This window comes from Phymastichus coffea, unplaced genomic scaffold (genome assembly GCF_024137745.1).
Source record: "Phymastichus coffea isolate CEN01 unplaced genomic scaffold, Cenicafe_Pcof_1.1 PCOF00056, whole genome shotgun sequence".
Lineage (NCBI taxonomy): Eukaryota > Metazoa > Arthropoda > Insecta > Hymenoptera > Eulophidae > Phymastichus > Phymastichus coffea.
The window spans coordinates 535,661-557,438 of record NW_026706867.1 but is presented as its reverse complement, the minus strand read 5'-3'; the positions used below and the strand labels follow the sequence as shown (position 1 = coordinate 557,438).

At 37.7% G+C, this 21,778-nt stretch overlaps 1 protein-coding gene across 1 annotated transcript in view; it reads right to left on the bottom strand.

Annotated features, from left to right (window-relative positions):
* The window catches only part of LOC131666086 (cell adhesion molecule 4-like), a 143,572-nt gene that overhangs the window by 47,173 nt on the left and 74,621 nt on the right, over positions 1–21,778 (bottom strand). The window contains 1 exon segment of the mRNA XM_058938449.1: positions 21,118–21,295. Within this exon segment, the coding sequence (XP_058794432.1) occupies positions 21,118–21,295 (178 nt within the window).

Genomic DNA, 21,778 nt, shown 5'->3' with positions numbered 1-21,778 from the left:
TTAAATATATAATAACTAGGTTTCAAAATATGAAATAAAAATATGTATCTCTTAATTTAAGATATTTTACAATGTTTGGTATATGCGTTAGTGTACAGCAGTGGTGTTTAGTACATGCGTTAGTGTAACTGTGTGCACGAGCGTTCAGCAACGGCTGAAATTAGAATAATAATAGGATAATTGTCAGCGTTTATTTAGTTATTGTTCCACGTCCAAGCGATCTGTAACTTATCTCTCTCACCGTTCGTGTTCGACACATTGATAAAGACGGGCGCATCGTGCGTATCGTTGCCGTAACATCATCCTATTTACAGCTTCACGAACACATGGCTCGCAAAGGCTGCTCGACCCACGAGGAAGACAGGCTCCGGGTATTGTGGTCACCCAGGTACAGATAAGGTCAGTGCAGGCTACCCTAGGCCGCTCGGTTGCCAAGCTATAAAAACGCGCGGGAGGGAAGAGGACAGAGAGCGAAGGTGTGGAAAAGCTGCGCGCGTCTCTGAGGCCCAACGCTGCAACGGCGATGGCGGAGAGAGAAGTAGGGGCGGAAAACTCGGGTGTGTGTAGCTAAGCGAGGGAGCGGGAGTTCATTGTTCGTTAGGACTGCTCGTTAACAGGTCAATCAGGCAATTCGTTCTGCCTTAATTTTGACTTTGATTTTGTACCGTTTTCGTTTTAACTTAGCTTATCCTAATTAGATTTTACTTGTAAAAATAGCCGGTTTTTTCCTCGTGTATAATGAGGTTTTTTTTTGTGCCGGCTATTTAGTTATTTTTTTAGTTTGATTTTGTACTTTTCTTTGTATATAATTCAATAATTTTTTGTTTTCGAGTTATTAAAATTGAGAGTTTGATTCAATCTTGTGTAAACAATTCCACCCGTCCTCACTCCTTTTACACATATGGAAATTGAACTTTTTTACTTCATTATGTATACGTTCTTTTTGTCATCGTTTAAATTTCGACAGAATTTTATATCATAAAAACTGTAATTTTTCAAAAAAAGCAAATAACAAAAAGATGAGAGCTGTACGTGCCTATATCACAACATCCATTAAACTTTATGAATGGAATAAAATACTTTGATATTCAAAACATGACATGAGTACACGGAAGAATAATTAAATTTTTATGAGCTATCAGCGCTCACCTTGCTCACTAAGGTATGCGGGTGCATATGTAAATTTTTCAAAAATGTGCTTATGAGTCAATATTTTAATGGTATCATAACATTTTTTAATATTTTCGAGCTAAGAAAAGGATGTAAAAATATTACCACTGCTTGGAATTCTAGACAACATTCACTCAACAATATTTCGATGACTTTTCTGAATATTTTGAAAAAATGCACGTTCAAGAGTAAGAAATAAACGTGAAAGAAATAAAGAAAAGAATGTTGCGAATATTATTCTCCACGAAAAATCTGCCATTGTAATTATGTTTCAAGGCAGCTGTGCAAACAGAAAAAAAAATAAAGTAATAAAAATGAGAAACAAGAAATAAAAGGAGCAGCAAAGGGTCTGCGCCGAAAAACCAAGTACAAAAACAAACCTCGGCTGTGCAGTAGGCGTGGACAGTACCCGTTATCCGGCAAACCTTTTGCGAGCGGCGGGGCACGCAATGCAGACATCGTAAAAGCTCTCAGATGGTTTCGCGACCCACTTTCCGCCTTGGATTCCGCTGATCTTGATTCCTTTTTCCCGCGCGCAACCATTTTTTTCTCGAGACTGCGCGCAGCTCAAAGAGTCGGAAGTTTCGAGGCGAAAATTATTTCGCTCTTCGACCGCGTCTCTCGCGACTCATAATGACGTTTTCTCAACTTTCTGCGCCGCAAGTGCTTTTAACCCCTTCTCATGACAATAGCCCGTACTCTATTTTCTTCGAATTTGATTTTTAGAAAAATATACTCTTTTAGTGCCTGAAAAACATAAGCGATATTGTCTACTATTAATTCTACAGAGATATAATTAATAAATTTTCTTTAAAGTAGTAAATCAACATTTGGCTGAGAAGAAATTAAAAAAGTTCATAAATACTGACTAAAATATTAACGTTTTCATATTTTCAAATGTCGAAATATTGTTGACACTCGGAAGAAAGTTGTATATCAAAACTGATCACTTTGCCTCATAGAAAAGGGAATCTATTGTTATTCATAAAACCAAATTCATAGCTCTCGCACTCAAGGAGCACTTTCTAAGAAATATAGCAGAGTTACGATCCCACCTGATTTCCAACTTCACTACCCCCATCGCCTCCAGCGTAACGTGAAGGCGTCAACGAGCAAAATCAAGAAGCACGTCGCGCAGCGCTAAAAAAGGGGGCGAGATATAAAGAGACGACTTTTACGATGCTCACCGAAGGCATCTTGTACGTATGCTCGTGGCCCTTATCGAGTTTGTGCACCGAGGGCACAGCTGTCGACCGTAAAAAAAGAGAGAAAAAAGGAGTGGTGCACAAACTTTTTGCCGATGCCAAGAGGAAAAGGATATGAGGATCGCGCACGTGCGGCCTCATTTAGCGTATTCATTTGCTCGGTTGCGACCAAATCTTGAGATTTTTACCGGCTTTAGAACGGAGAACGAGGTTATTGGTTGTTCGCGAGAAGACATCGCGTTAAACGTAACGTTCGTGTCGATGTTCCTCCTTTACTGATATGGAAAAGATTTTGACAATTGTGTTTTCGAACTCTTGCTTTTTTGCCCACTATGGTGTTTTCCAATCTTTGTAAAATTGATTGGAATGGAAAAAAAGTTGGGGAATTCGCTCGAAAAGTCATTTCAGGGCAACTTTGGCTGAACAGATTTAGGAAATTCATTGCTCGAGGATTGGAACAGCTTACGCCAATGGTAAGAAAAAACAAAGAAAGGGTGAACTTTTCCTCTTCAAAAGTTTTGTTGCATTTGCAGTGTAGACGTAACTTCAGAAGCATGAAGCAAAGTGCTTCATGAACGCGCTAACAAAAAAGCAATATACTTCATTCGCGAGAAGAGAGACGTAACCAAGCGAGAAAATGAAGCCTTTCGAGGCAGAGAAAGAAACCAAAGAACATCTATTGAACAGTGGCTAGCATGAATCAGGCGACCTCCAATAAGCAAATCGTGAGAACGTAAGCTATACCAATGCTCCGAAGAACCTGATACTTATTTAAGAGTCAGTCGAGCGAAATAAATATAACTAGAGAGAAAGAGAGCAGCTTGAAGCAAAAGGAGTACGAGAGAAAAGAAAAAATAAATAAAGACTGAGAGCTCTTAGCTAGCTGAAAACGCTCGTTTGTCCATCGGCCCGGTCAAGAAGGCGTTGTACCTGTACGCGAGAAAGTCACGTCGTGTGGAATTTCTCTTTCTCTCTTCAACAACGCGATACGCTGCGACATGAGTTATCGCGCAATACTCCGGCAGAGTGTTGCTACTGCTGCTCCTGCTTCTGCTGGTACTTCGTATATACTCTTTTGTTTTGCCCCCTCTGCCCCCCCCCTCCTTCCAACCTCTCCTCCTCTTTTTCTTCTTTGTACTGTTTTCTCGACACCCTACGAGTGCAATAAAAATATTATTAAGCTATGGTCCCAGTGGGTCGAGCTTGTTTTACAGTTGTCATGATTGAAATGGATGAACGTCGTGGTATCGTGTTTAGTGCTTGTTGGTAATTGAATTGCAATATGCAACTTGTTCGTCACATACGCACTAAAGATTCTCCTTAACGGCTTTGAGATGAACTTTTTATTATAATTTTATTTTAGGAAATTGAAGTAAAGCAATTATGTCTAGCTTATCATAATTTTATCATCTATTTTTCATGAATTTCTATGTATCTTGTAAAATCTCTGATGGTAAATGCATAATGTTACTCCCACTCGGGAATAATAGATTGAAAGATAAGAATAATTGCGTCTTGTAACCCGACATCTGAATTTATGCAGACCTCCTTTCTTGAATTTGCTATCTCTACGATAAACTTCTTATCTGTTTCACCTAGCTCCGGAAAATATTGCAAGCGAAGCATGCTAAATAAATTGCAATGCATCACTTTTGGATTATCATCTGACTTAGCATTATTAATACCGAAATGCAACTTTTCAATTTACTGAGCCCTGCTGAGTGTAATAAACTGTAAATGAATGAATTAATTCTTGTGGCATAACGAACAATCGAGGGTTTGTGTTTTTTTAGGCAAAACAATTTTGTGTAACTAACCTCTTGATTGTATCTTTATTAATCTTTCAAAATACTATTTTTTCCTAGTTTATAAAATATTTATCAGATTAAAATTTCATTAAGACTTTTAACTGTTTACTTTTCAAAAGAGAAATTCCATTTCGAAAAACATGCTGTGCAATTTTTATGACGTGTAATTACTTTCTCTAGGTTTATTATTTTTGGAGCTTTTGTTTGTGAATTTTCCGTTCTTCGAAAACTGTGAAAACATATTTTTATGTTTTATTTATTACAGCTTTAGCTAGCTTTATAAATAATAGAAATGAAATAGGATGAAGAAACCACGAATGAAAAAGCAAAGAAGTGAAAGAAAGGCATAAGTAAATCTCTGCAGAGAACATGAGAAAACCAGACATCATGGGAAATAGTAGAACTGGATACTTAGCCGTAAGGAAATAAAAATGCAAAAATACGAGAAACAAAGCATAACAAATATAGCAGAGCAACAGAAATCAGAACGAAGATCAAAGGGCCTTTGAAATAAAAAGGATCTCGAAGCGTTCTGCAGGTATAAAAGAAAACGGGCAACAACGAAATTACGCCTACACTTAGCGCACACAGAGCTGAGATTCTTCCTGCTTGGAAATTACACGGGGCAACGCAATAACTGCTAATGACGCAAGTGACGATCGCGCAACCTTTTATCACTCTCGCGATAAAAACAAGAAAAAGAGCGGCAGCGGCAAAGCCAAGGGGATGAGCTTTCTCGTAATTCATTAAGCACAAAATTCTCCCGGTAAGATTGCTTCCTTGTCCTCGCTATTCACCTGTTGTAGCAACGGCTGTTACTATCTTGAGGGATGTACCTTACTGAGAGAGTTTGGGAGGGAAGGAAATGACGCGGATGTTCTGACTAAAGCGCGAGCTGAAAACACGACAACGTCAAACGTTATGCAAGCGACTTAGCTTTGTTCGTATGACTGCTTCAAAGCGCTTCTATTTTTCCATAAAAAGTAAACATTTTATAAAACTAAAGTAGTAAGCTAATGCTACATTTTAAAAGTATAAATTTCGATAAACATCATATTATATATCCAATGCATATAAAATTAAATGATTTATTCGTTGCAAAATCATCCGAGAAATTAGAACATTTTCAAGTTTCAATTAAACTTTGTCATTCACGTGCAGCGTCCTTAAATTTTCCTGTTCAAGGCGTCAAATAGAGCTCTAGAAATTCAGTAGTCATACGAATCTATTCCGAGATTCTAAAGCGGAGGCGAATACGGCACATCTTGTACACAAAAAAAATTCCAGAATGATGAAATGCAGCGCGCTTCGTTGACGTCGCCTAAGATTATGCCAGCCCATCCAGCTCAGCTGCATATACTCGTTGGCGTGAATAATATCGGATTTCTTTCTTAATTCACTTAACAAGCAGCAGACTATAAACGCAACGCAATTAGTGCGTTACCATTGATTAGTGAACAAATGGATTTTGCGTTAAATCTGTTAATTCCGAAATGTTTCCGAGGAAAATCTCGTGTCAGTAATGATGAGATTGATATTTCAGTTGGAAAAGAAAGAATAATCCTACACCGAAGTAACAGTAACAAATATGAAAAGCAGGGGTAGTCATCGCAATGATTTATCGAGCGCCATGTATATTCGCAAGCTCTTAGTAATTGGAACTTCCGTCTCAATTTCTCCCATTAACAAATGGCCATGAGTAAATAAATCATCTTCGTCGTTAGGAGAATCGACGTCAATTTACATCGCTTCATAGGAAATGCCGATGCGCGCACGGTGTAGCGAGCACGTGAAGGACAGTCAATAGCCTGTGTATTATTCAGTTGAGCAAGAATAAGCCGCGCGCACATCCGTTCGATTTATCGCGTGGTGGTCTGTAACATGTGAAATAAGTGCGCGCGTTCCTGCGCCTGACACCTGCCCGCATCAAATGCCAGAAGCGAACTGCACACTGCACATCCCTGCCCGTTGCGTTTACGCTAGAGGATCGTATTAGGATCCACTTTGTATGCAGAACCAATATGCATGCTGTTCGTGAAATGCGCCTTTTTTTATTTCTCTCCCTTTTTTCTTCCGATCCTTTCTTCTTCTCGACCTGCTCGTACTTTGCTTTGTTGCCGTGCTTTATCTCGAGTTAGAATTTTCATAAATAACGAATTATTGACCTCTTTTATCGCACAGGCCAGGATATAAGAATCTGTCCAAAGTTCCATTTCTTTCTCTTCGCATTGAACGTCTTAATTATAAAATTGCAAGTGTATATATATATAGGCTGACTATTACAGGTGGTATTTACAACCTTGTACACGCTCCACAATTATTCTAAACTAAAGTGTCTTTAATGACATTATGGAATAAATACCTACAATAACGCAGCCAGAAAAACTTCGTGGATGTGACCAAGTAAAACGCGAGGGAAGGCATTTTTCGCTGCAACATGCGGCAGTTTTTTGCGTGTGGTCTCTGTACCTGACAATTTCCGACTTTTCAACGTGGCGACAGCACCAACGCTAAATTTGAATATACCGATGTCGGCGTTCAACTGTGATTTTTCTCGTTTCTACGGACTTTTTCTGGCGTGCGAATTAAAGTCGTTGCGTTATGGTAATTAGTGGAGTTGAGCGTTTCGATGGCTGACGCAGAATTTTCAAGCTAACGAACGTAGCAATCTTTTTAAGTCGTTAGAGCGATTTCGTTCCGAGTGCTTTTATGTGCAAACATAAAATGGTATAAATTTAGCAGGAAATAAAATCAGAATTTTTCTTTACTTTGTCTAAACCTTCAAAATAACTGTATATTAGGAGGTTCTCGGACGTATGACACATTTTAATAATAATCTACTTTACCCAAGTTCTCAATTTACGGCAGACTTTTGAAGTGCTCAGTCTTCGTAATTAGTTTAATTATCATGGCAAACTCTAATTATAAGCAAAGTCATTACAGCAGCGGTGTATGCTACAAAGCTTTATAATCTCGCTTGCAAATATGCCCCTCTTACACGCTTGGTTTTGCGGATTTATTTGTTTTGAGAAAAGGTATATCTCAGTATTCTAAAATATTCATATTAAAAAAATCCTGTCTCTTTTTTAGATATAACAGTAAATAATTAAAAGTCAAATATATCATGCAAATTCGATCTAAAATAAGAAGATAGAGATATAAATTTTCTCACTTTCCTAAAATAAGACGTAATGGTAAAATTAAACCAACCAATTGAAAAAACAAGGACGGCACATACTCCAGAAAAAATGTTTGATTGAAAGTGAAACACAATGATAAAGTTTTACACTAAAATTAATCCACAAAAACAACAAATTCTCATTGAATCCTTTTTTTCTTGATCGAAAATACGCAAACAAGTGAATAAAGCATAAACATCGTAAATGCGAAAAATCAGGTGTTTAATCGGAATTAATAACAGCAAGAATTTAGGGATTCTTCCGGCGTCGCCTCTAATGCATCCTACGGCCCGTATAATCAATGATCACACCCCTGGGCAAACCTGTAGGAGTAGACCGAGCGCGTAATTCAACGCGCTTCGAGAAACTACTAGCTAGCCAAAGAGGAGATTTGAGTGGGAGGGGCGAGAGAGGAAACCACGCACAGTACTCGTGACTATGTTGTAGGCAAACTGAATGGATCGATTACGCAGCTGGATACTGTCGAATGTGGAATAGCCTTCGTAATTCGCACGATTGTACAATGCTGAGCTTAGCTGCTGTGAAGTGCTTCTTGAGCTTTCATTTTCTGAGGTACTTTCTTTGTGGGGTCATGGCCTGTAAGATTGTGGGAGTATAGCCTTCCGTTATCGAAAAATTGACTCTCAAGTACTTGCGTTCATTTTACAAATTGAAATTTATTGTAATCTCTGTCACAAGAGAACTTTTAATGCTGATGTGATGTCTGCCAAGAAGAATGAAATTCAATGACAAATTTAGTAATTTATCATACGGCTATCTACTACATCATCTCATTCGTCAAGCTTCTGCTGCATTCATGATGGCATGATAACACAATTTCGTCGACAAGCTCGCACACGTCTCGTCACGTGCAGTTGAATCGAGCATTCCTCTCTCTTGTTGAGACGTTGTTTATTTGTCTGTCGCTCTGTCGTGTTTCTGGCGTCTACTGCATTCAGCGTTCTGCGAACGAGTCAAGAATGTTAATCAAAGTCCTATGGAAAGTTTCCTCAGTAAAACTATTGATCGTCGCTATTTACTAATTCTTAACTCGATTTAAAGCGCCAGGACTTGCTCGGCAATGTCGACAATGGCTTACACGCTTGTCTCGAGCTCCAAGTGATAAAGCAATTAGGATTGTCTACGGGCAATTCGTCTGATTGCGTTTACGCCGTCGCTATTCGCTCAGCTCGTTTGGCTCACGACTCTTTTGTCGAGTGCTCAACAACAAGGAATGATTAACGCCGATTGTTTTGACACGACGCATTTACTGGACTTTCATGAATTTGCGAATTCTATTGTTAGCTTGTTTCGGGTACTAATAATTTATTGCGGTGAATAAAACGTAAATAATTTATATGCATATAGAAGTTTCTATATGATAATGAAGCATGAAAATAAATTAGCGTGAACAGAGCCATTATATCATAATCTGTTGCATGCTCACCATAGTAAACTTACGATCAAAATATCGAGTTGTGAGAATAGTAAAGCAATTAGAATTTTATATAGGTGAAGACTCTTGAAATATTAAACAACAAAATATTTAAAGAAATAAATAAATTGACAAAGTATGCTCTTCTTTCATCTATGTCTGATCGATCGTGAAGAAACTTAGCATGCACAAAGTTAGAGGTTACGTTAAAAGCACTTTATAATGTTCGTATGTCAATAGAGAGGAGTGGAAAAAAGCTTAGACCACGTAAATCGAACTTTTACGCCTTCGTCGATACAGCTCAGCTGTATTTCATAAACCGAGAGAGAGAGTGAGAGAGTGAGAGAGAGAGAGAGAGAGAGAGAGAGAGAGAGAGAGAGAGAGAGAGAGAGAAGCGAAAAGAGATCGGCTTGCCGTGGATTCTTTGCAAAGTCGTTGGGCTGAATTTACGTCCTCGAAATGAAACTCGTGTCCCATATTTCTTTCGAGCTGTCCTCCTATCGGCTTTTTCATTCTTCCCGCATTTACGATGCAGCAGCAGCAGAGAGATCTATTCGCGATAAAGCTTGAGTTTGCTTATATACAGCTTTGCACTTTTTATTTTTTTGACACCATAGTTCGCTGACATCCTGTGCTCTATCTACCTTGTGTTCGCTTGATTCGTGATCTACGAGTAGATATTCTGATGTAAAGATTTATTAAACAGATTGTTGTATTTATGTTACATCACATGTACATATATTAAAATTTTACGTAACGTTTATAAAGAATAATTAAAAAGCGATAGTAATTCATTTATTATAATTATGAAATTAATTAAAATAATTCTCGTTAATGTCTTTATATACTTTTATAATCGAAATTCAAAAAATCAAGACTAATTTGCGAAAAGTTAAAATTGAAATTCTTTAATGCGTACCCAGCAAACAACACTCAAGCACACAAGCAATTCACAATTGCAAAGAAATTCCAAAAATCTTAGGGGAAAGTGCACGGCTTAACACACAAACAACCGGAAAAATCGTAGCGAACAATTATCGATAACAGCAGTAATCAGCCGCTCAAGCCATCGTTGCAGCCCATTGTTCGTTCAAAATCATCCATTATTAGCCGCTTCTCCAGCAACGACACTAAGAGAAAAAAAACAAGAAGAGGAGGAGCAACGATTATCCACATACAAAAAAGTAGTAGGATAAGAGTAACGGGCTCGAAGGCAGCACATTACCGCCGAGTCGCACGAATAATTATCCGAATGGCGCAGCAGTGTCATTTAGTCTAACTCGCAAGTACGCACACGCAAATGAAATCCAAAGAGCCAATCCCCGCCAAGCTCCTATTCTCCAGGTGGCAATAGCGTATAGTAGAGAAAAGAGCATTGCCGTGAAAAGTTTGAATTATGAGGCCGTAAAAGTGTTCGCAAGTCCGGACGATTAAGTCGCAGGTAATATAGTGGCACGAGTGCAGGGGGTTTTCAACGTGCATGTACATAAGCTAGCCCATTGCCCATGCGTATACGTGGGGTAATGACTGCGAGCGTTCTCGAGTCTCTCCTGCCTCTATTATTCCGATTGAACACGGCGAATTCTTACGGATTGTGTATACGCGTGGAAGTCTGCAAAATTGCGAAAAGAGTGAAAGAGAGAGAGAGAGAGAGAGAGAGAGAGAGAGAGAGAGAGAGAGAGAGAGAGAGAGAGAGAGAGAGAAGAAATATATTTGAAAAATGTTAAAAATTCGTATATTTTGGACTTGGTTAGAAAAAGAATGTGATCAAAAATTATTGAGGACTCCTAACTAACAGCAACGCTAAATTGCCTATTTATTTAAAAATCTCATCTGAATTTTGTGAATTTTGTGATTAAGTTTTGTTGAATTTTTAGGATGAGTTCGTAATATCGAATAAACTTGTTACCTTTGTTTAAAAATGGGTGATATTTTCATGATTAATGTTGTGATACGCCCCTTCTTTACTAAAATTATTCTAAATTTCGCGAAAGAATTTCATTCGGAAAATTATGGTTCAACTATTAAACAATTGTTGTTTCTAATTCTATTCTTTTACCAAAAGTTTGATGTGAAACTAAAAAAAGGACAACGTTCAAACCATTAAAATATTTCAATTTTAAGAAGCAATTAATTATTCTAAATTCTCTCCTATGAACTATTCTATTACTTTAATCTGAAAACGAATACGTCGTCGCGGTGCAAATCACCGCAAGCAAAATCAATTTAGCAAAGGAACTCTCACATTGGCCGAGATTGCAGAAGGGAGAATTTGGCGAGCGACGATGCGGGTAAAGTGAGCACGTTGAGTCATATTTCAGACTGACTGGAATCGTCGCTTGCGCTCACTTTAGGATGGCAATTAAGACACGGAGGCTCGAAACTATACAGACGGTAGTGGTGTGTAACGTATTTCGGACGCTGCTCTTGGCTTTAGCGCTTGATAAGGAGTCACTTTATAGTCAAAGCTTTGAGTGATCACGCTTGTCACTTTGCTAATTTGCCAGTGCGTAATGCAACCTGATAGACCATTCCAAGCTCAAGTATACTAATAATGCTATGAACATGTAAAATGCAAATTTCAGATACATGTATTTTCAATAAAGTATCAAAATTAAGATGAAATAAACTTTTATAACAGTTAAAGATAACACATAAAAATCGGGACTCTGTAATCGAGCATCTACACCGCAACCAAAGCAATGACAGTACAGAAAAAAGTTATTCCGTAACCCAATTTACTACGGAAGGTAAAGCGCGCGCGCAGGAGAGGATGCACATCTCGAGTATCGTCTAAGCATCGATTTTCCAGAGCGGTTTTCTAGTCAATTTTCCAGCGATCGCTCTTTCATTATATGCGTCGATTTCGATGTGCGCGCGTAATTGTAGCTTCGTCGAAACCCCCACAGAGATAATTCCCTTCTCTTTTTTTTGGCAGAAACGAAGATAACGAAGGTTGAAGACAAGAAGCTTTTATAGAAAGCTGCAGCGAAGCTTCCGGGTAGCTTTTAACGTATTCTTGTAAATTCATCACCTTATTTTTCTCGCTGCGGTTACTCTTCCCACAAGCTCGTCAAGCAAAAAAAAACAGAGAAAGGGCTTTAGTGAAAAGTCCGAGTTAATGCACAACTTTACAAGCTACCCCCTCACTTTAGCTACCGGAAATCACGTGCTTCTCTTTATGATGTAATTTCTTTCTATATTCTAGGCTCATACTTTTAGATTACTGAAAATTACTTTCCTGATACTTCTAGTGCATGATTCAACATTTTCTGAAATTACTTTTACTTTATACCTCGATTTGGCAGAGTACGTCACTATATGAAGAAGTCTAGTTCATCATTAATCGTAAAATGTTATATTATTTTTTCTGAAAAAGCAATATCGGATTCGTTATGTATTTTGATGTAATATATGCATTTATGATCAAGAATGAGCAAAACGCTTTTTGACAATGCTGTCGTTGAGATTTCAATGAAAATTGTCGTTGATTCAAAAATAATCTCATACAAACGCTGTGTCTCGACAACAACAGCCACTTGAGAAACCTCTCAAGAAGTCTGCAAATGAAATGCTGGGGCAAATTGAAATGGGTAACAAGTGAAAGGAGATTTAATTTGGTGAAGTGGTGACAAATCTCGTCTTTCAATCTTGCGCGCAAAATCAACGAAGGTCTTAAGCTTAATTGCGTGTATCAGTGACCTTTTCTTCACTGGACCACTCGTCTTTCTCTACATATGAAATATATTTGCACACATGATTGTTATTTTTAGCAGAAAAAATGTTAAAGCGTTATAATTCTGTTCTTATCATATTAAATATAATAGTTACGATACGAACGATCATTTATTTGGAAAAAGAATAATGTATTTTTTATCTGATACAACCTTTGTTGCCCTTCCTCAGAGGATGTATGTTAACGTGAAATGCTCTACCGGATGATAAATACATATGAAAGATTCAAACATGAAAAACGGTCAAGAAATTTCAGATAAACATTCAGATAAACCTAATGAAAATATTCTTAATATATAACAAATAGATTAATTGTCAAACACAATTAACAGTGCACTATATCGCAAAAAACTCTTTAATATTCGAAAAGGAGATACGTTGATAGCTACGTTGGAAACTCAAAAGAAAATGATAAAAAGAGTCGAACGAAGAAGAAAAAGGAGGATGAACCGCAGGTAGCAACGAAGAAGAGGAAAAAGAGACGATGACGACGACAGTCTTTTCGTGCGAAGGGCTGTGCTAATTAGTTTCTCGAGTCTTTGCGAACAGCTCGACTTATTCTTAACTTCTCTTTTCTTAACATGTTTAACGCCACGAGTGCTTTCACGAGAAAGAAGGTAAAGATAAAAAAAGCTCCAGTAACATAGTAAAGCTAAAATTTTTGCCAACGCGTTGATGTGGAAAAAAGAACTTAAATTCAATAGCCGACGATCCTAAATTAATACATAGTACTTTAATATAAAACATTAAAGAAAATTAATCATTTTTTTCGTAAAAATTTTCATATTTTATACTAAAAACGTCACATCTGAAATCACATTATTCGGCATCACCATTATTTCCCCACAATGACACGATAAGCCGCCACAAAGTTATGAGAGAAAATATTTCCTCTACGTTTTGTCCAACAAACGAAATGACAACCCGAAACTGAGATATCATCGCAAAAGCAAACCAAAAAAAAGTCAAGGCAGGAAAGAGAAGCCAAAAAGAATTCATCATCTTTTGTCCAGAGAGGATGAGCCTCTCTCTTTCTCTCTTTCTCTTGCCGAAAGTTCGATCCTCTCAATTCCGTTATTCATACTTTCAATTTATCTCGCAAACGACCCAACATACATACAATATTAATTCTCGAGCTGCCATGTGGGGATTAAGCGATTGATAGAGCAAAAGAGGCGACATTTATTTCTTTTCCTTTTTTTTGTTCTATTTGTCGTTCATCGTTATCGCCTAAGTATTTGCATAGCGAAAATGCAATGGACGCTTGGTCACACGCTAAATGAGGCCACAACCTGGGTCAATCTTTTTTCTGTGCGAAGCAGAGAGAGCAGCAAACGAATCAACGAATAAATCCTGGCTTAGTGCTAAGCTTAAAAGCTCTTCAATCCTCTCTCTCTCTCTCTCTCTCTCTCTCTCTCTCTCTCTCTCTCTCTCTCTTTTACCGTTCGATGTTTGCTCTCGTCCTCCACCTGTCAACGCTTTTGTTTTCCCTCTGCTCATTTTTGTCTCTTTGTTCAATTTACTTTGTTATAGATTTACTATTTGACTGCTGAATGATTAAACGACTTTTGTAAATTAGATAAACAATGTTCTTGTGAATAACTTTCTAATGCTTGATTTAACGCCAGTTCGACAAAACTTTGCAAACGCTTTACATCTAACTAACGATAGATACTTACTACTTCTGTATTTATCAAAATCTAGTTCGAATTAAAAAATACTCTTCAATGAATCACTAATTCGATATTCTGAAAGATTACTTAATAATATATCTTAAAAAATAGAATAGAATTTTAAGAAATTACAATCAATTATGGAAGCCTAGTGAAACAATTATAGCTATATAACGGCAAGATTTTATGTAGAACAATTGAAATAAAGTCGAAAACTAGTAAAACTAGTTGCTCACAATTGCTTTAGTTTCATTTATCGTAGCGTCAATAAAAGTCAACTAGCATTAACGGCACTGCAGCTTTTTCTCTCTGAGAGAGAAAAGCTCGTTCGTGCAGCTCGTTTCGGCCTTCGGGAAAGCAACAAATGCCACATAGTCGACCTCTCGTCTAATTCGATTCGGTCCATTTCTGATTCCGTTGAGACGCTCAGCTAGCTTAACGGAATACCTGATCACAAACGTCTGTTTTCTTCTGTCGGTGTCTTTCATACGCTTTTTTTTGCTACTTATTCCACGCTTCATCTTTGTCCTCTGTGTTCTTCTTTATCCACGCCTTGATCGGCTTATTGTTGTTTATCTCGACTCGGATGATTATCAATTGCTACTTGACACCTTTAAATAAATGTCGGCATGGTAACCGATAAAAGTTTTCTCGTACAACAAAACCAAATGATCAAGAAATTTTAGATCCGGACGCATTGTGTAGTAACTCTCAAACACGCGCAAAAAAATACGAAAATAGAAGGCCTTTTCGGTTGCGTATTAATGACAATGGCAGAGTATTTCTCAAGAGTGGGGACGCCTCCCTTTTTGTCTCGCAGCGAACCATTGTTCTAAGTATTTTTATCTTGCACACGTCCCTGCAATTTTTTATTTCCGTTCTCGAAAAGTTCATCGGGAATCTTCTTTTACACGTATTTCTCCACAAGAATAAAGACTTTGGCAACCTTCTTGTTAAGTTCAATAATGAAGATTTTCAAAATTAAAAATGTTCAAAATGATTATCGTATAAAAAAGAAACTATAGAGAAACGGTGAATTTAAAATGGAAAAATTGTATTATCCGATATTACATTTCGATAAATAATCTAAATGTGGTCGATATGAATACATAAAACACAATGACGAAATAAACCTAAATGTATTGAGAGAAAAGCTGACCGCAGATTAAAAGTCAATTTCAAGACTGCCGTACGATGTCAGCAGTCAAAGTCCATTCAGACGTATTACATCACATACCGACACACAGTCATAGTTAACAAGATTAGCCAAAATTTTGTAGAGTGGCATGTGGCTGCCATAGCTTTCGCGTGCTCGCTTTATCGTTCGGCCAAGTGCAAGAGCAAATCATTCCAACGAATTTACTGGAATAATGATCGCACCGCGAGCATCGATCCTCTTCGTGCAGCCACTCGCTAATGGAGCGATAGAAGAGGAGCGGCAGAACTGTTGCTACTAGGCATTATACCCATCCGAAAGGCTGTAAAATGCAAGTGTGTCAGTGAGAACCAACGGATACTGCATTATGCTCCGATTGCATATTTCAGCCGTTTGATAATGCTACCTGAAAATGGAGATTGGCCGTTGGCAACTATTAATGCAATAATTGCAATTATTAATACCAAAGTGTACGGTGTATTGGATTCTGCTTTACTTCAAGACTTTTATGTTAAAAATTCATTCAAAGAGATGCTTTCTTTTACTTTCTTTTAATCTCTTAAAAAGTAATACACTGGTTTCTACTTATTCCAGTATATCTTTTGATACTCGAAAGTAAAAATAAACTTATTTACATTAGTTTTGTAATAATTATATATATAATATTTATCAAACCAATCATCTTCCTTCGCAAGAAGTTGTTTATGTCATACTAAAATACGCATGTAACCAAAGCCTAAAGTTTAGGATGATACGAACGGCCGTAAGGAGTATTAAAACTTATTGGTCTGCGATAATTTGAGAAGAAACTTCGACCGACACACACACATATATATATATATATACACAAGTTTCAGAACAAACACTTGCCTCGACGAAAATGAAAGAAGTAGCACAGCGTAGTTCTGTTTTTTCACTTTGCCAGCAGTCACACGTCACAGAGAAACTCGGTCGAACAAGTCCTTCACCTTCGCACTGTAAGCTTGCGCACGATTAAGGCTGTATAAATAAAAATTTCGCCCGAGATATGGACACAAAGGACACTTTCTTTCTAATGCTGCGTGATTTCTTGTTACTCCTAGCATAACTTTCGCGCAGTTGTCAAGAATTTTTTCCTATGTGCATATGCAACTTGAATCCATTTCTATTCACACAGATGTATGAATTATGAATACATCATTGTTCAAAGTGGAAAAAACATCAATACAATCGTCTCGTTTCAAGTCTAACAGAAATCCGCATGCTTTCTCTCTCTCTCTCTCTTTCGCTCTCTCCAAGTACGACGCAGTGCTATTGAAATGAGAAAATTAAAAAAAATAATATCGACCACGAACGCCATACGTGACACGCATAGAAATCAAATTCCGTAGATGTGACTGAGTTCAATTTATTTTACTGCCGTGGCGATGCATATAACTTATGTGCTTTGTGATTTCTCATCTCCGTAGAGTTTGCGTGGCGAGAAGAGATATGTTGCGGTAACAAGATAAATCTAATTTACTAGAAACAACGGAATTCATTTACTATCGTTAAATGTTTTCGTAAGAAGAGAGAGCAAAAATCTTTTCTATTGAAGTAAACTGCTTTGTCTCTGTTAATAGCGAGAAATGGTCATTACTAAGTATAACGGAAAATGTATTCAACCTTAACACGCTGTTCATTATAACTCGCCTTACCACATAAATATATAACTTTTAAAGATCCGCAACTATTGCAATAACGTATGTCGATGCAATCTATACACGAATTTATAACGAAGTATAGAAATTTCAAATATAGAAAAGAAATGTCACCTTGATGATATTTTTTGAACTTAATATAGGTCGAAAGTCAATGCCGAACAAATCGTTTCTTATTGTCTCGTCAAAGTCTCGACAATCCATCAAAATAGTAATTATTACAATTTCTATAAAAGCGAAAATTGAAAAAAAATTGAACAGAACATAAGCTGACACAATTTAAACAAAAGCTTTTTTTCATTATGTACGTTTACAGTAGCTATCAACTACACTGAGAGCGCCATTTCATTCCAATCATCTTTCTAAAGGGCAATCACTCAGTAGCGCTCTTTTCTCATTACGTGTATTATATATACAAAAAAAAGGAGAGAGAGAGAGAGAGAGAGAGAGAGAGAGAGAGAGAGAGAGAGAGAGAGAGAAAGATAGAAAGAGAGAGAGAGAGACAGACAGACAGAAAGAGAGAGGTAGAAGAGCAACGCCGACAATGCCAATCTATCGTGAAAAACGAAGCACGCGGCGATCAGCTAGTAGCTGAATAAATAAACGACAGAACCAATCGAGATTTCACTACTGCAAAAGAACTGCGTGCACGAGTGTTTTAATCATTTTAAAGGCGGAACTGATCAATATTTTCAAGTGCGACGGGATATTGAAAAAGTTAAATGGGTGCCGGTATTCTACCGTGGCCTAATTTTAAAATTTATAAAATCAGGATAATCTTGGAGAGACACAACTGAAAGTTACATCCCTGGTAACTAGATCACTTCAAAATCCGACAGGAGAAAATATTTTGATGTATTCAAATAACTTAACTATCAGAGTATTCTTAATTGAAATGACACGGTAACACCCGTTAATAAGCCAGAACTGATGTCAGATATAGATATATGAGTATATTTATTTGTCCTTTCGCAAGTATAGTATAGGATATTTTTTTCATCTACAAATTTGTTGAATATTACATTACATATATTGATTTATGGAAAATTTTTATATTATTCGAATCCCGGTGATCAGAAATTCCGTAAATTTTTTATGAATGTGAATAGAGTTAGTCTTGAATAATTTAACAGTTGATTCTTCGTATCCCACTTCCAACGTGAACCGTAACTATGGTTCCTGGTAACTTTTTTGAAAGGAATTGCTCGACACCCTATTGTCCGAAGACAAACATACTTCCCAAGATATTTTTTTCTCGAATAACAGATTTCCTAGAATAATTTTTTCCTAATGTCGCTATTTCAAATTTAGATTTCGGAAATATATTTACGTATTTATGGAATCGATTATATGTTCTGCGACGAATATATACGTTCAGAGTTCGTGGGAGTATAGTCAATAATTATGCCTAGTGAATTACGTGTAAAAAATATACTTAAGAGAACAGGATGAGGCGTGCCGTATTTAGACGAGCACTACAAGGATGTAGTTGCGGAGAGTAGGCACGTGTGTGCACTTGAGGAGTTAACGAGAACAAGAAGCTGGCGGTGTTCACCCGTCTAGTTGCAACAATGTTCTATTCTCGGGGATACTGCGATGCACCATGATGACTCTGTTCTCTCTCTCTCTCTCTCTCTCTCTCTCTTTCTCTCTCTCGGGCCCAAAACCCATGTAGAGATGAGAGAGAAGGAAAATTTAGAAAAAATGCGTCAAACCTTTTTTATGGAATCTTGAGCCTTGGGCGCGCATGCGTTTCGGCGCGATAATTGTCGTCGACCATGCTCGCGCGTAACTCTCTCTAAAGTAACTAAACGTTGGCCGATGCGTTACACATGTGTCGCGGACTCGAAAATTATACGACACCACATACGCACATGTATACTTTATTTTCTTGTATTGTGTACTGTTATCGAATAACACGCTTTTAATTTTTCACAATAAAAGATAACGTCTTGATTCCAATTGCGGAAAAATAAATATGTATTTGCATTCTGTGTGTATAAGGTGGACAAAATGGGGTGACTTACATGCAATTAAACTGCAACGCATGCGAGTTCGATGTACCAGAGCCTATTTTCCTTGTTACTCGCTCGTAGAATTGCACCAGCGTTTCTCAAAAAATGTATGAGTTAAGTTCGAAATTACCCTACCCACCGCTTGAGAGACCCAAAGTCTCATGTAATTTTATCCGATTGTTTCATAACAGTCTATTTACATTTCTTTATTTTTCGTAACAACGACATCGAATGGCTCATGCTTTTGTCGTTGAAAGTTCTAACACTAGATAAATTATTGTAGTTTTATTGAAAATCGCCATCTGAAGGTATTTCTATCAATTATCAAAGTCACTGCGCTGAAACAAACTTTCAGAAACACCAATGAGATGCAGGAAGCCATGAGAATTGAAAACCGCGAGACGAGCACATTAACATTATCAAAGGTTATGATCTGACAAAGATGCTTAGTAGGTCATGCGCTGGCATATTCGTTTTACATGTATATACACAGCACGACACTTGGAGCGGAAAGAGCAAGACTCTGCTGCGCTGAAGTTTCTGCAAGTACGCTGCAGGCACAGTGGTGGCCGACAGAGACAAGCACGCGCAGAAAGAGGAGCCGCTTAATGCACTGTACTCTCTCCGAGCCCACTAATAACGTTATACACCTAACTAACTTCGTCGATGTAGTTAAGTTAGCTGCTGCTGCTGCTGCTGCTGCTGCTGCTGCTACTCTCTGGTGCTCTTGACCAGACTCAAGTGAGACGACTAAAACACGCTTCTTTGAAGTGTTTAGCCTGAAAATCGACATTGTTTGTGTGCAGTTTCAAATACAATGTCCTACTTCAAAGGTTCGCATCCTTAAAGTTTATTATTGAATAAGAACGACTGAAAAATACTCAACCGACAGACAGAAAATTGATGCAAATTGGTACATGTCAGTGATGACAGCGGAATGACAAGCACACCCTGGAATAACCGATTGAACTAGTATGTACGCAAACATAAATCTGTATAAAATTGCTAATGGAGGCGCATTGTTACCGATTAATATCACGGTCAACTGAGCATGCGGAAACATGTCACTGGTTTCATTTTATAAAACGCACGAAAGAGTCGCTTACACGGCTTCGTTACACCGCAACTTAGTAAATGACTGCGCTAAGTGACATGCGCTGTCTCGTACACGCGTCTCTCTTTTTGAATACAAAAGGAACGCACAGTAGCAGACAGGCTTTAACGAGGATATTGATCAGAAACTCTGTAGTCTTTTTTCTATGTTGGTCCCTCATCGAACCATGCCTGATCGCAATTCACGATGTAACTGTTGTGTTCTTTTCGGGAAAGATATCGCGGTGTGCATCCAGTACTCTGATGTGTAAATTTTCTAGTTAAGGCTACATACATGCGTGAAAGTCTTATCGCGAACTTGTTTACGTTGACATTGCATTTGTTTTGTTTTCAACTCTTTTTTTGTTTCACAGTACCAAGATAAATAATAAAACCGGTCTAGTACGAAACAACTAGATAATGCGATAATTCGATAAGCATTAGTTTGTGCTGTATACATATTTTCAATATCAAAATGGTTAAACAAATTTTCAATTAATAAATCAATCTATTATTTATTGATAATAACCTCAAAAACAGAAGCATATGTTTAGCCAAATAACAGTGTATTATAAAATAGAACTAATAAAGGAATGGTCAGTAATTTAATAACCTCGAAGTAGTACGTTGATTAAATTTTAATTTTGACGGGAATAAAAGATTTTAAGAACTATGCAAAAACAATTGAACATAGCTTTAAATAAACAATGAAATATCATTCAATTAGCTGTCCTTGAAACCTATAAGCATTATAAATTGAAGCAAACCCAACAGCTTTAGCTATGTGCCGATTAATATCCGAGGTCAAAGTCCAAGAAGGATTTACCCTCTGACATGTACACACACACGTCGAAATCTCGCTTATCCAATACAGAATCTAATTTGCGCGCGCATAAGAGCTTCATTTTGCTGAGAGGATGGCTGGATATACATACAGAGAGCAGTAGCGCGGGCGCGTGCATGCACTTACCTTATGCCGCCTCGAATCGTGTCGTAGTTGAGAGTTCGAGAGCCGTGCATCCACGTCACGTAGCCCGTGGGATGTGGTACTTTGCTGACCACACACTTGAGCTCTATCGTACTGCCGGCTTTGTAAAACTTGTCGCCTGCGGTTGCGCCATGCTCATCCACTATCTCCACACGTGGCACTGCAAAAAACAAGCAGGCAGCAATATAATAATGACGATACTGAGATTATTGCTGGATAAGATAGCTTTTTTCCTTTTTCATAAAGAAATGTGAATATTAAATTTGGGATCGAATCGATATTTTTTAACCGAACATTCGTGTTTTGCCATGATACTATCTATAAACCAGAATTATAGTTCTCATAATTTAACCACTTTAGGCAACAGTACTGAATTATTAGATGCATCGTAGGCATCGTACGTTCATTTCAAATCACTAATCTCAACTGCATGAGAACGCAATAGCGAGAAGGCATATCCATCGGTGAATGCCTTGCGGCCTAGAGCAAGTCGTAACACAGTCAAACAAGTGTGTTGTATGTGCTATTTGCCAAGGCTTGGACGTATAGTAAATGCGGGCATGGAACGCAACCCCTTGGGCGAGAATGGCAGACAAAAGAGCAGGCGCAGTGCCGTGGAAGAACGGAGAATATGTAACCTCGG